Below are 16,623 nucleotides of genomic sequence, written 5' to 3' on the forward strand. Positions count from 1 at the left end.
ACAAAATAAAATCAACAATTACCAACAAAAACATAGATATAGAAATAAGAGCCCATCTTTTCAATAGTAATATCCTACTAGCATTAACTTATAGCAGTGAAACATGGGACATAACTTTAAAAGAAGAACACAGCTTAATAACAACTCAACATGCAATAGAAAGAAGAATGTGCAATATAAACAAAAAAGACCACTTGAAGTCACACAGAAATCAGGAATAAGTCTGGACTAATGGATATAATAAAAGCAATCTACAACAGCAAAAGAAGATGGGCAGGACATCTTGCCAGAATGAGAGACAACAGATGGACAGTCAGAGTTACAAACTGGTATCCAAGAGATATCAAAAGGAAACCTGGAAGACCAGCCTTAAGGTGGGAAGACCCAATGAGTAAGAAAGTTGAAAGAAAATGGAAAAGAAAGGCCCAAGACAGGAATAGCTGGACTCTTTACAACCTGCAGTCATGGAGAAATCCTGACTGAAATCACAGGTCCATCAAGGTAATCTCCAGGCCATAAGCTTTTTCCATGTCAAAGAAGACTGAAACCAGATGTTCTCATTACAGGAAAGTGTCTCTGACACAGGTTTCTAAATGGACAGAGTAGTCTAATGTTGATAGTGTCGATGAAAGTGACATTGTATGCTGAGAGGAAGTTTGTTGTGTTCTGAGTACCACAGAAGACTTACATTTACCATTTTTTCCCAATATCTTAAAAAGCCAGGTGGCCAAAGTGGCAGGTCAATAACTGTTTGCTTGTGTTGGATCCAAATTTTAGGATGGCAATGACAACTGACTTAGTCCAAGAATCTCAAAACTCCTCCTCTGTAAGTTAATTGTTCTACAGCAATAGGAGGAGGTACAGAGAAGAGAATGCTTATCACCTCATAATGGATGTCACTGGGCCCCAATGCACTGAAATAAGAACGAGAGAGTAAGTGTTCTTTTAAGCTACTCCTTAGCAAATGGCTGATAGGTCTAGCATATTTAAAGAGAAGACTAATTGCTAATTCTCTAGTTTTTCTTTTAATATTAAAAATTCATGAGGATATCAAGGCTGTTGCTGAGATGCTAGCAAAATTTTCTCCAAAAATGTTGGAGAAAATTTTGATCTTAGATCATAATAGATGTGTTGTGCTTTAGGTTAAGCACAACACATCTATTATGATCTAAGACACACGGTGTGTGGTATACCTAACATTCATTTGCTAGATTTTATCCCATGTGATTTTCGCACGGCTTGTTAGATTTATGGATGATGAAAATTGCATCCAAGATTGCTTTGACTCTGACATCTAACATAACATGCTTTAGTCCAAGCACCTTTCAAAGCAATCAGATCTGATACAGTATTGTATCTATGAAACATACCCCGTGTTTCATAGATACAATAAGCCAGATTTTTTTTCATTAGATACAATAAGCCAAGCAGCCAGAGTTAAAACCTTATTTAACTCTGGCTGCTTGGCAGTCAGAGTTAAATAACGTTTTGGATACAGTGGAAATCAAGATACATTTTTTGGAATTATGGCTGATGCTGCATGGACAATACAATCTGTTAAGCACTACTTTGTTGATAGGTGTTTGACTGATGACTTCAGCATTAAATTTTGGAAGATAAGAAAAAGTATTTTATTCAGCCTGAAAGGTGTCCCCTCATTTTCCATTTTCTATATGGGGCAACCATGTAGCAGAACACGATTCCTGTGAATACATAGCACAATAACAGGAAAACAATCACTTCCATAGATGTTCTCTAACATGTGCAGTGGAAAATCGCAGGGGAGTAAATTGTAAGATCTACTGCAGAATACAAGCAGGTAGGCATATCAAAGAAGGTACTAACTCTTATTAAAATGGAGAGATCAAGACTGTTGAGCATTACTGAATGATATGAACTCATCCATTTGTTCATACTTCACCAGAGACTACTGTGTCCAATAACATCTCCAATGAGAAGTAAGAGTTGAGTCATTAATAATGTGATCATTTCCATCTGATTTAACTTATAATCTGGTGATAAATTTATAGAACATACTGTAATCAAAAATCACATGGATAGGCAAATTGCTATTGCATCCATAGCAGTATTAGGCTGGACATGATGAAAATGAATACAAATGTCCACTAGGATAGCTACACCACCATGAAAAGGACCATAACTGGTTCTGTCCTTACAAACAACAGTGAAATAGAATAGCATGTGTTTGCATGTGTTTCTGCATCAAAATCTTGATATCATCGATGCTGTTGCAAAAACTAGGACAGCTTGGTTTGTATAGTTGTCAAATTTCCAAAAGGTTGAAGGCTTACTTTTGTCAGGTTTGTTTGTCTAATGATTTTGGGATGGTAAATGTCCTTCTCTTCCTCAGAAAACATGTTCAGTACATCATCTGATGTGTCAGAAACATTTGGAGAGTTTAATTTACTTTCAGTGGATACCGAAGTATCCATTTGTTCTGTGGGGGTATCTGGTGGTTTATCTTTCAATGACATCCTAGCCATAATTTCTTTGACAAGTGGATTTTCATCGAATGCACCATGTTTGTTGTTGTTTCAGGAGTGAGACCAAAGATAGTTTTACTGATCTGCTCCACAGAGAAGCAGTCACAATCATAACATTCAGGTATAGTAAAATTATCAGATGATGGAATAGACATGAGTTTGAGATGCTGTTGATATTTTCTTAACTGTCACTTTCTCAGCACAAAAGAACTTCAGGATGGGTGTGGTGGTGAATAACTTCCTTTTTGCATATTGATATGAAATATTTTGTTCTGTTTTAATCTTTTGAATTTGTGTTTCATCCGTCCACCTCTGACATGCATGGGAATAGGAGGGATGACCTCCCTGACAGTTACCACATTTAGCTTCCTTTGCAGATCAAGATTTAATATCATGTTCTTTACTATGCCATTGGGTGCAGATGGCACAGCCATGACAGGCAGTTTGGGCATGCATATTTCTAACATTTAAAGCGTCTCATTAGAAATTTTGGCTGGTTGGGTGTATTAAAATTAAAGATAATGTTCCTAGTTGAAAACAGCTGACCATCCCGAAATAAAGACGATTTGCCTGATAACTGTCACTGCTTGATCTTTAACTCTGAATATATCTCATCAAAAAAAAAAAAAACTTGATATCGGCACTCTAGAGCAGCGCTTCCCAAACTGTGGGCCGCGGCCACCTTGGGAGCCGTAGGTTTTGTTGAGGGGGGAGGGGGAGGGGGGGCATGAAATAATGAAAACAAATTTTAAATGTTTTAAGGCTAAGTAGATTTTTTTTTTATTTTAAAAGAAACGTATTTAACTTTTATTATTTATTATTTCTTTTTTGCTATTTTTTATATTTTAATGGAAAAATTCACACATTGGTGTTGGTTTACAAACTTTGCTTCCTGCGTATTGCGGCACTTAATGAATATTAGTAAATATTGCTTATTCATATGTTTCATTTCAAAACAGTGGTTAATTGTATTTACTTCGAATTTCAGGGAAGCTCCAAATCTTCCTGTCCCTTTCATTACTCGTTCGTAATCAGGGACTGTTGATATTGACTTTATATACACATCAAAACTCGTTTTATATTATCACTGTCATCCGAGCTAGTTTTCTGTTACCAATAAAAAGTTTCGCATATACTTCACACATGAAAAACAGCTTAAACAAGTTCACGTGGAGAGATAGTAACTCGCTTGCAGTGGTAAACAACACCCCTCCCTAACAGCCACTATACTGCAGAGGCAATAAAAACAAGTACTTTTATTATGCCAGTGAATAAGGTATGAGGAGTCTGTGTAATATATTTCTCAACAAATAGTGCAATTAGAGACAACTGGGATAAAATACACTAATTAATGAATCACATGTCCCCTCATACAGAAATTATGCTGTATAGACAAACAAAACCATATGTTGCATGGGCAAACACAGTATCTAACTAAAAACTATTGTTATTAATTAGATCCGTGTGAGTTTGATTTCCCAAGGCAGCAATAAAATTCAACCGAACGTGTTAAAATTTGTAAAAGTGTTAAAACTAAGTAATATATATATATATATATATATATATAATGAATGTTATGGCAGTTTCACATATGGAATTCGGTTGAAGAGAGTTAGCATTTCAACTCAATTGTCAGCTATGCTTTTATCTTTCGGTTGCACGATCTTTTGTTAATACCGCACCAATCATATGCACGTTTTAATAACCAGCCTTTGCTGTCTGTTTCGCGTTAGGCTTAATTACCGTAAAGGGAGAAAAATCACAAAAGAGAAAAATGTTCCTGGTCCGGGGATTCCCTTATTCAGGTAATATTCACTAATTTCATGTCATCAGTCTGTGGTGTGCCTGTATCGGTAAGGGTGTGCTATTATTTGATCTATTCTACGTTAAAAAATTTAACCCTGAGATGAATAAGTGGCTGATAAAAAATTTTAAAAAATTCCCGCGAACAATCAGAAGAAGCAGAAACAGACTCAAAAAAAAAGACAGCATTTCATATTTTACCAGAACAGCCAGCATCATCTTCAGAACCAAACGGTAAGAGGCAAAAAATGTAATATATGCATTTGATTTTTGCAATATTCGCTGTGTATGTTTTGTATTGAATATAAATACAATAAATATTATAATAATATATCTCTCTATTACAATTTTTTTCGAGGGGGAGGGGCGTGAAATATTTTAATTTTTGCAAAGGGGGCCCTGACATCTAGAAGTTTGGGAAGCACTGCTCTAGAGGACTTCGGTGTTGTTTTATCAGGTGTCACTGTAATTGGTATTTTCTATCCATTGATATTGCCCTTAATAATTTTTTATGAGTTTAAAGGAATATTTACAGCACCAAGGAAGGATTAAAAACGAATTTTAATGCTTCAAATATTTCATCTCAGTCACTGAGACATCTTTGGGGATTACAAATAACACACACATATACAAAGACAACACAATACTAAATGAAACACATGGGTGACTCTAAAGTCCTATCTAGGTGGTGTGCTCTCTATGGCATTTGTCGGTGGCCTAGGATGTAAAGTTGAACCACTGACAATTATTGTTTCCCCAAATTTTGGTAAGTTTTATACACCCATATTTATTTATCATCCGTACTGATTTCCAAGTACTGCTGCAAATTCTAAAAGCAGTCTTTCCTTTCTAAATTTAATATGGAGGAGCATCTTTCCAGCACTTAAACCTTAACACACAATTTTTCTGAGTGTTGCTGACACTAGATGTTCCCACAAGGATATCAACAGAACATAGTTTCTCGAATGTTTTGAGAGATCCACCCAGTCCTTCTAAGTCCTTTTGAATAAAGAAAGGTGACATTTTCCCTATGGAGTTTTCACCTGTTGTATGGATGATCAGAAAACCTGGTACATTTATACTGGTATCACATCTTTTGTTTCTTACTTCTGTTATCGAGTGATGTATCTATAATATCAGTACTTGGTTGAGACCTTGCTAGGGATCCTGAAATATTTGAGGATGAAGGATTCATGCTGAAGAAAATTTTTGTATCGTGTCAGAGGTACCCACCCATGATGGAATCACTCATGGATGTCCATTGATTGACAAGCAATGACTGTGATCGGATGTGGAATGCCAGGGCTGCTATCCAGACACCTTACAAGCCTTGATCCCTGTCATTAGACCATCGCATTATTAGACTCACTACAATATTGCTTACCCTTGCAGGCAAGCCTGATCCTTTCCAGGGCAACCAGGATGCCTGTCTTCCCAAAGTAGGGCAAATCAAGATTCCCCCCATCCTGATATGCCCATAAGTTGCACTGCCAAACACAGCTGCAGAGTTTTTGGATCCCTGTGATGGTGGAATGGGTGGGTGGGGAGTGTAAGAGACTCAAGAAAGATAGAGAGAGAGAAGAGTATGGGAAGAAAAAGAAAAGAAAATGAGAAAGAACGAAAATGGCCAGTACCATCACTAGGAGCCCCACCACCACCCCATTATGAACAGGTGTCCCACAGGGATGGAAAAAAGCAGAGCCATTCTAGTTGCTAAAGTCAAGATATGAGACCATTTCAGATACTCAGAATCTACTATTCATAAGTCAGCAGGATGTGAGAAAGAACATGTAGATGATAGTGTCAACCAATCACAATTTTTAAGGAACTGAATTGTGTGCTCTGGAGTCAAGCACCAAGCAAGAAAGGAAATCAATAAGATGATACTCCAAATGATAAAAACATATTGTGATGTTCTAGTAGCAAAGCTTACACATTGGTCATACATAAAGGGTAATTAGCTTACAGAATTAACAACACATAAAGGATATTAATTAAGGGCAACTTTAATGAATAACTTCAATATTTCGGGAACGTCTAGCTGCCATCTTCAGGAACATAAAAACATTGTATGTGCACGCAGGCACTAACAAAAGCAAATGAGAAAGAAGACAAGAAACTAATATTGTTCCCAAGGTCCTAATGGTGCCCTCTGGCGGGCTAATTTCTTTGTCCTCAAAATTTGGGGTAGTTTCATGCACCCAAATTTGTTGAGGTTTGGAACGTTTTTTTAGAGCTGCTGATAATTCCTTGAATAATCTTTCATACTTAAACTTGTTGCAGTGTATTATTTTAGTTTTCTTCCAATGAATTCTATGGTGGGTATCTAAGGCATGGTCTGCCAGCCCAGAGTGGCTGTACTGGTGAAATCGGATGTAGTCTTGTGTTCTGAAATCCTGATATTTGCTGTCCTACCTGCTTGGCCAAAGTAGGACAATTTGCAGCAGCAAGGAACCTGGTATACACCAGGTAGGTCTAGGGTAAGTGATTGGTCTTTGGTAGAGCAGATAAGGGATGCCAACTTTTTATATGGTCTATAACAAGAAGTCAGGTCATATTTTTTGAGGATATTCGTTATTTTCTCAGAGGTGCCCTGGTTGTAGTGGATGATGATAGATTTGGTGTAATCTCTATTCTGAAGGGGGGGGGAATGTGGTTTATTGGTTTTAGTATTTTTTGGTGGTTATAGCCATTGGATAAGAAAGTGTTGAGGATGTGGTTTAGTTCGGTGGTTAGGGCATCGTCATCTGAGCAGATTAATTTTGCCCTGTTATGTAGTGTTTTTATAACCCCATATTGTTGTGAGGGGGGGGGGGGGAATTGCTGGTGAATGTATCTGCCTGTATGGGTGGGTTTTTCTGTAAACAGTGAAAACCAAAGATCTGTCATGCTGGAGAGTGATTAAAGTTTCTAGGAAGGGGGAGGGTGTTGTTTTCCTCTTTTTCTAAGGTGAACTGGACTCTGGGGTGTTGGGTGTTTATGTGTGTTAGGAAGGAGTGGAGTGTGTCTGAGCCATGTGGCCAAATAGCGAACACATCATCCACATAAAGAAGCCAAATAGTGGGTTTTTGTGGGGTGAAGTTTAAGGCTTTCTCTTCAAAGGTCTCCATAAAGAAATTGAATAAGGGTGGGGAAAGTGGTGAACCCATGAATGTCCCCTCTATCTATTTGTAGAATTTTCCTTGCCAAACGAAATAGCCTGAATTCATTGTGAACTGAAATAGGGCTGAGATATCGGGAGGAAACTTGGCTTGGATGAGCTCTAAGGTTGCTTTGAGTGGGACCTTAGTGAATAGGGAGGAGATGTCAAAACTAATCATTATGTCAGTGTGTTGGAGTGAGAGGTTTTCTATACTGGCTTTAAAGTGGGCTGAGTATTTTATGTGTGATGGTATGTTGCCAGTATAGTGTGTGAGCATTTTGGCTAAATGTTTGGCTAATTTATATGTGGGAGAATCAATGCCATCCACTATGGGACGTAATGGAGCATTTTGTTTATGTATTTTTGGGAGTCCATATAATCGGGGGGGGGGTCTAGAGTTATAAGGTTTTAGTTTGTTAGCGACTTCCACAGGCCAAGAAGTGACTTTCTTAAGGAGTCTGCGGAGAGTTCTAATCTGAGAGCTGGTAGGATTATATTCAACAGAGAGGTAGGTAGTATGGTCTAGAACTAAAGCATTAAGCTTACCTTTGTAGTCCTTTTGATTGAGCACCACAGTGGCGTTTCCCTTATCCACTTTGGTGATTAATATTTTTTTGTTTTTCTTCATTTCTAGTAGAGCTGCATATTCGTCTTTGGATAAGTTGGTTTTTGGAGGTTTCGCTTTGGTGAGAACACAGGCTACATCAAGTCTGACATTGTTGGTGATATGGTTAGGAAGGTTGTGAATCCCACCTTCTATTTGGATCATGATTTCCTCGGCAGGTATTCTTTTAAGAACTAGGGCGAAATTTTGGCCACGTGAAAGTGTGGTGAGTGCTTCAGGCTTTAAAACTACGGACAAGAGGTTGACTATAGTGTTGAGTGGTGGCTGTGGAAAGGAAGGAGAATTCTTTATCAGGTTTCGTATTTTTTCAAGTGCCGATACGTATTTTTTTGAATTCTTTTCTTGCCAAAGCGCATGACAAGTCATTAAGAATCGTCCAAAGATCATGGCCGAGCATATCTGAAAGCTCTTCCACTAGCGTCCGTAAGGTTTTGTTTTCGTCGGCAAGGAGAACACGCGTAGCGGTAATTTTTTCTCTTAATAAGGCGAAGCTAGTGCGATTATAAATACGGAGAGCTGTCTGTGAAATAAAACGGTGCTTAAATTTAACACAATTAGGGATTACCTTGTTATCCCCGCAGCGTTTCAGGAAGGTCAGACAATATAGTTGTCTCGATAAATTCATCCCAATTTGCCATATTGATGGGCCTTTCGTGCGATGGAATCTCCGTAGATGATCGTAATTCTAGTAGCAAGGATTATACGTTGGTCATATATAACTGGTAATTAGCTTAGGGAATTAACAACGCATATAAAGGATATTTATTAATATCCTTTATAACACCCCAGAGTCCAGTTCACTAAGGTGAACTGGACTGTGGGGTGTTGGTTGTTTAAGTGTGTTAGGAAAAAGTGGAGTGTATCGGAGGAGCCATGTGGCCAAATAGCGAACACATTGTTAATAATTGGTGGGGACTTTTATATTCCAGGATATTCATAGATATTATATCTTAATATTAATCCTACCATAGAGATGATCTCTGTTTCTAACAATTATTTTTTTTATTTCCAAGTGTACCTATATTATTATTATATGCACAAGGGTTCATTCCAATTGGTGCAATGATCTTAACTCTTTCTTTCAGAATCCAAATAATCACTGACTCAAGACCAAATACAAAATAAACACATTTAATAAAACAAAAACAATATATATACACTTCAAAATATATTACATAACTAACTACAAATTAATTGGATCCAAGGCATTTTTAAAATAAACTTACACTTAAGACTAAACACTTTGTTTTCAAAATGACAAAAAGTTCATAGCCAGTTTCTCTCTCTGTCAAGGCCCTTTTCCGAAGATATATGGCTCTATTCTTCATTTTCACAGGATCATTTTTCATCACTCATGTAGCACACATTAATTTGTCCGAACTTAATTCTGTCTCTTTTCTTCAGTAGAAATAATAGTCAGATCCGGCGTCCTTAATACAGATGAAACTTCCTAATCAGTGTTTTCTCGAACATTCCTTTTAAATTGACAGTCTTAACTCTTCCAATAAAAAAAAAACTTACAGTTCTACGATTTCCTTTTCGGAAATCTACTATAAATCTTTCGATTAGTGTTTCCTCCAATATTCCGTTTAAAACGCATATAGCGACATTTTCCTTTTATTTATCCACATACTAATTCCACATTAAAACTTAATACTTCCACGATTCCTTTTTCAGAATATACTATTAATTTTCCTCCGACTGACACAAAAAAAACTTAAGTTCCACCGAACCTAAATATCTGCCGGCCTGTGTTCTAATTTCCTTCCGAAAGCTATCTTGTTTACAGCCGTTACTCAGATACCGAACGCTTTCCTCATCAGCTGTCAATCACACATCCAACTTCTCAGTGAGCATGCACACTCCATGAAACAGGTAAGCAAGAAGTTAGGTATAAATGATGACTGACACATTGTCTCCGATAGCGACAAGAGAATGTCTTCATAAAACACAAACTTTGATAATTTTAAATTACAATAAAATTCTTTTAAGTAATACAAATATCAAATCTGATAAGTACATCAATTTTTTGACTTCTTTCCATATCACTTTTGACAAAAAAATTTTCATTACGGGCACATCGCAATGAAAATAAAAATAATACACACACACTAAACATAAACAATACGTAAAAATATTCAGAATTTTAAATATGATTATTTTTACAACATTATCCACGTATCGAAGGCAAATAGTGGGTTTTTGTAGCGTGGAGTTTAAGGCTAAAAACACAAAAACCTGATAAGAATTCTACTTCCTTACCACAGCCACTACTCAACACTGTAGTCAACCTCTCGTCCGTAGTTTTAAAGCCTGAAGCACACACCGCACTTTCACGTGGCAACAATTTCACCCTAGCTCCTAAAAGAATACTTGCCGAGGATATCATGATCCAAATAGAACGTGGGATTCGCAACCTTCCTAACCATATCACCAACAATGTCAGACTGGATGTAGCCGATGTTCTCACCAAAGCAAAACCTCCAAAAACCAACTTATCCAAAGACGAATATGCAGCTCTACTAGAAATGAAGAAAAACAAAAAAATATTAATCACCAAAGCGGATAAGGGAAACGCCACTGTGGTGCTCAATCAAAAGGACTACAAAGGTAAGCTTAATGCTTTAGTACTAGACCGTACTACCTACCTCTCTATTGAATATAATCCTACCAGCTCTCAGATTAGAACTCTCCACAGACTCCTTAAGAAAGTCACTTCTTGGCTTGTGGAAGCCACTAACAAACTAAAACCGTATAACTCTAGACCCCCCCCCGATTATATGGACTCCCAAAAATACATAAACAAAATGTGCCATTACGTCCCATAGTGGATAGCATTGATTCCCCCACATATAAATAAGCCAAACATTTAGCCAAAATGCTCATACACTATACTGGCTTCTCGTGGATATGGTGATATGTACTGAACGCGGGATTCGACACCTTCCAAGCCATGTCGCCAACGATATCAGACTGGATGTAGCTTGTGTTCTGACCAAAGCTAAACCACCTAAAGCCAACATGCCCAGTAAAGAAATTAAATCTCTACTGGAATTAAAGAAAAACAAGAAAATAATAATCACCAAAGCTGCAAAGGGAATGCCACAGTATTGCTTAACCAAAAAGATTACACAGGTAAGCTGAAATCTCTATTGTTAGATAGGGCCACATACCTCCCTATCGGTTATAATCCCACCAACTCACAAATTAGAAAACTCCACATGCTCCTTAAGAAGGTCACTTCTTGGCCTGTGGAAATCACTAACAAATTAAAACCATATAACTCCATACCCCCCCCCCCTTATTTATGGACTCCCAAAAATTCACAAGGAAAATGTGCCATTACGTCCCATAGTGGATGGCATTGATTCTTCCACATACAAACTAGCTAAACATTTGGCCAAAGCTCTCTCACACTATACTGGCAACACACCTTCATACATAAAAAACTCAGCCCACTTCAAAGTCAGCACAGAAAACCTTACACTCAAACACACTGACATGATGGTCAGTTTTGATGTCTCCTCCTTATTTACTAATGTCCCACTCAAAGAATCCTTAGAGCTAATCCAAGCTAAATTTCCTCCCGATATCACAGCCCTATTTCAGTTCACAATGAACTCAGGCTATTTTGTTTGGCAAGGAAAATTCTACAAACAAATAGAGGGGACAGCCATGGGTTCTCCACTCTCCCCACCCTTGGCCAACTTTTTCAGTCCAATTGCCCAAGAATACCAACATTACCCGCTAGAGGGCACAAATAGGACTTTAGGAGAAATAATAGCTTCCTACTTCTTCCTCACTTACTGTTTTGTTGTGCCTGCGTGCACGTGTCTTGTACTTAAGTTCTTGAAAATGGCAACATGACGTTGCCGAAATAGTGAAATATATTAAAATTTATTTTAATGTATATCCTAGTACGTTGTAATTTCCTTAAATTATATAGTGAAAGCACTATACTGGCAACATACCATCACACATAAAATACTCAGCCCACTTTAAAGTCAGTATAGAAAACCTCTCACTCCAACACACTGACATAATGGTCAGTTTTGACATCTCCTCCCTATTCACTAAGATCCCACTCAAAGCAAACTTAGAGCTCATCCAAGCCAAGTTTCCTCCTGATATCTCAGTCCTATTTCAGTTCATAATGAATTCAGGCTATTTCGTTTGGCAAGGAAAATTCTACAAACAGATAGAGGGGACATTCATGGGTTCACCACTTTCCCCACCCTTGGTCAATTTCTTTATGGAGACCTTTGAAGAGAAAGCCTTAAACTCCACCCCACAAAAACCAACTATTTGGCTTCAATACGTGGATGATGTGTTCGCTATTTGGCCACATGGCTCAGATACACTCCACTCCTTCCTAACACACATAAACAACCAACACCCCAGAGTCCAGTTCACCTTAGAAAAAGAGGAAAACAACACCCTCCCCTTCCTAGACACTTTAATCACTCGCCAGCGTAAACTATATATAACAGGGCAAATGCCCTGTTATATATATATAATTTTGCCCTGTTATATCGCCAGCTATATAACAGGGCAAAATTAATCTGCTCAGATGCCGATGCCTTAACCACCGAACTGAACCACATCCTCAACACTTTCTTATCCAATGGCTATAACCAACAAAAAATACTGAAACCAATAAACCACATCCCCCCTCCCTTCAGAATAGAGATTACACCAAATCTATCACCATCCCCTACAACCAGGGCACCTCTGAGAAAATAACGAATATCCTCAAAAAATATGACCTGACTTCTTGTTATAGACTATATAAAAAGTTGGCATCACTTATCTGCTCTACCAAAGACCAACCACTTTCCCTAGACCTACCTGGTGTATACCAGGTCCCTTGCAGCTGCAAATTGTTCTACTTTGGCCAAATAGGTAGGACAGCAAATATCAGGATTTCAGAATACAAAGACTACATCCGGTTTCACCAGTTCAGCCACTCTGGGCTGGCAGACCATGCCTTAGATACCCACCATAGAATTCATTGGAAGAAAACTAAAATAATACACTGCAGCAAGTTTAAGTACGAAAGATTATTCAAGGAATCAGCAGCAGCTCTCAAAAACGTTCAAACCTCAACAAATTTGGGTGCATGAAACTACCCCAAATTTGGGAGACTTACATTATGAGAACTTCAGCCCAACGGCCAAGACAACAAAATTAGCACACCAGAGGGCACCATTAGGACTTTCGGAACAATATTAGTTTCTTGCCTTCTTCCTCATTTGCTTTTGTTAGTGCCTGTGTGCACATACCATATTTTTATGTTCCTGAAGATGGCAACGTGATGTTGCCAAAGTATTCAAGTTATTAATTAAAGTTGCCTTTAATTAATATCCTTTATATGTGTTGTTAATTCCATAAGCTAATTACCAGTTATATTCTGATGTATAGGGGGGGGAGGCTTTGAATGCAAAGCAGAAGAGTTGTATAAGAGTAGTGGAGATGGGTGGCATAGAATAAAGTGTGTGTATATCTCGCCTTCAAAAAATTTCGGATGAGACCAAAGTGGAGAGAATCAATTTGTGAGAAAATGTAGGATTACTTGAGGATTGACCGTTATAGCAGTAGTAACAGCACGTTCATCGGATGCCTCAGGAGAGAAAGGGCAAAGAAAATAATGAAATGGTTACTACTAGGAAGACAGAAAAGTGGACGGCCTTGACTTACATGTAAAGGAGGAATTGTGTAGACAGTGCAGGCCTGAAGGTTCTCAATTACTGTTTTTGCAAGAAATCTTGCAAAATTAGTCAATCTGTTTAAAAACTTCACATATTTTTCAAGGCGTTTAAACTGCTCAGCAACTGATTTAATCCCCTTCCCAATTGTGAACAATTATTCTAGGAACTTTCTTACAACCTTCTGGCTTTTACCACAACCATCAACATATTCACCCTTGGGTGTGTGTGTAGACATTCTTCGACTAAATTTCATCCTATGGCATAACAAGAGTGCATCAAGATACTAAGGTTTGTATTTTGGTCCACTAAACAGCCAGGAAAAAGCACCAAAACATGCCTTGATGAATAATGAATACAAGAAATACATGCACTGTCATCACTGTGGCCAGTCAGGAGTCGCAAACTCTTTGCTGGAGAAACTGTTTACATGGAATTAAATAGAAAATCAACTAATATACTAACAGAAATCCGAGATATTATTATTGTAGTCAGCATCTTCATGGAGTACTTCCCCAAACTTCAACAAGTGCAATAAATTGCTTAGAATGTGGAAGAATTTTGTTATAAGACAACATTGGGCACAATGCTACCATCAACGTTACATTCAGCTCAAAAAAAAAAGTAGCATGGCAGGAAGCTAGTTCATTTTCCACTATAATGTGAATCATCACCAGCACCTTCCTATCTTGTATTATGCTTCGGGACCTGTTACGGTCTCATTCCATCTTTTAGATTTGGGTAGGACTGCGTTTGAAGAGCTCCGAAAGATAAGTTATTTAGTTTTTAAAAAAAAATGCCGTTATCAGTTCAAAAGTTGTGCTAGAACTGGAGTATATTGTGGAGTTAATTAGTTTAGCTTAAAAAGTTTCTTTTAAATAGTGTTAATTTAGTCTTTTGATAAAATATGTGGCATAGCAGATGGCACAATGCGAAGTAGAGCAATGGCATCCAAATCATCGTCATTGTTTAAAGAATTTAATCAAAGGGAGTTCGTCCAGTGTAAGGTCTGTGGAATGTATGCTTTGCCAAAAGTGGCTGGAGTTTGGTTTCAGAGTGATAGTGGTGGGAAAGTGTCATGAAAGTGAGGATCAAAAGTGTGCCTCAGGTCGAGAGATTGATAAAATTCATAAAATGGATAAATAGGATAAAACTAGGCTTGCCGATGTTTTATAAGCTCTAATCCGAGTATGTTTTTGCACGAGGGTTTAAAAACTTGATTTATAATATTTAAAGCTCTAATAATGTGAAACATTTCTATAATTATTTGATCACTAACACTTTCTGTATTCTGTAATTGTGAGCTCAAAGTGGGTCAAAATCCATCTGCAGTTTAATCATTTATTTTTTGTGTGGTGTACTGTAAAAATTTAACATGAGTTTGTGAAAGAAATTAAGAAAAGCACACACTCTTCTTTCTGCATCAAATTAAAAAAGAAATTGTGATTTTGGATTATTTTGACAAATCTTTCTTCTTAGTATAAATAGTCTTATTTGTATAAAAATTCGTATAAATTAACATATATAAGTTATTATATGACTATATAGCCGAATGTTAAAATAGAAAATAACTAATTTGTTTCCAAAGGCATAACTAGTTTTATCCTTCTAAGACTTCATTGGGTGCATTACTTATTAAAATTCTACACACATACATCTAGAAAAACATCCACACGAAAAAAGGTTGCATAATGAACAGTACATCAATATCATATATAGGCAGGTGGTAAACAAAAGACAATCGACCTGTTAATGCTTACAAATACAGAAAACCAATCCACACACAAAAAGTTTCAAAAGCTATCAGTACTGTACATGGGCAGGGGATTAAGGAAAAAAGAAGAAATCAGTTTGTGTTTCTTGAACAGCTAAAGTTGCAATCATTGGGGAAAACAAGAGCAAAGGAAGTACTGCCAAAGAAATGGAGGGGAAAGGTAAAAGAAATGAAAGAGAATAAGAAATAAACAATATATTTATTTACATATTTGAAATTCATAAAGGAATAACATTCCACTGTATGTAGTCACTTTGTAAATGAGCTTGTGCTATGATGATAGCCTGTTATAGTTTCAGGCTGAAATATTTGATGTAATACAATTATTATTATTCATTTTTGTGAATATGTATTCCTAATAATATCATTTGCAGTGTCAATATTTAAAAAAAATGCCTCGATTACTAGTATACACAAACTATTGGATAAATTATTGAATTTTTTTGTGCAATTTTAATTGCTATTGTATAATCATAATCACAGATTAAAAGGCTTTGACATTGCACTCTGAATCAAAACTTGTGCTCCCGTCTCCTCTGTGTTTTGATAATACATAGCAAGATAATAATAAAAAAAAGTGAAAACAAAAGTAAATGGAAAATTTTATATCATGTAACTCCAAGTCTAGTTCACATGGCATGCATATTTCAGGAGTACTCATTATTACAATTTACCTCTTTTACATCAGTAACCTCTTCTTGTTCCTTTCTTTTCTTGGGCCTACCTGGTCCTTTCTTGTTCTTTTCCTTATCTTTAGTCTGTCCATTTAATCTCTGTGAGCGGCCTCCAATAAAACCACGACATTTAGAACTACCACATTTGCATATTTGCTGCAAAATGGCAAAGTTAACATGTAATTAAAATAAAGTATACTCGAAATATTCAAAACAGTAATTAACAAATTCGCTGCCACGCTCCTCGGGCATGGTTTGTTATCACATGTCAAGCACTTTCACTTCTTCAAGGTCAGTACGAATAATCTTGTAGCCGGTTTATCAGACAATTTTGTTTCATACCACCACTATGAGTAATCTCATAGTGCATAAATTAAAATAAAAATAAATAAACAA

General features: G+C 37.0%; 1 protein-coding gene across 1 annotated transcript in view; it reads right to left on the minus strand.

Moving 5' to 3' along the window:
• The window catches only part of ash1 (histone-lysine N-methyltransferase ash1), a 585,771-nt gene that overhangs the window by 313,406 nt on the left and 255,742 nt on the right, over nt 1-16,623 (minus strand). The window contains exon 12 of the mRNA XM_090395574.1: nt 16,228-16,383. Within this exon, the coding sequence (XP_090251700.1) occupies nt 16,228-16,383 (156 nt within the window). The remainder of the gene's footprint in view (nt 1-16,227; nt 16,384-16,623) is intronic.

This window comes from Typopeltis vanoorti, chromosome 7 (genome assembly GCF_054136105.1).
Source record: "Typopeltis vanoorti isolate ZY-2024b chromosome 7, IOZ_Tvanoo_1.0, whole genome shotgun sequence".
NCBI classification, from domain to species: domain Eukaryota; kingdom Metazoa; phylum Arthropoda; class Arachnida; order Uropygi; family Thelyphonidae; genus Typopeltis; species Typopeltis vanoorti.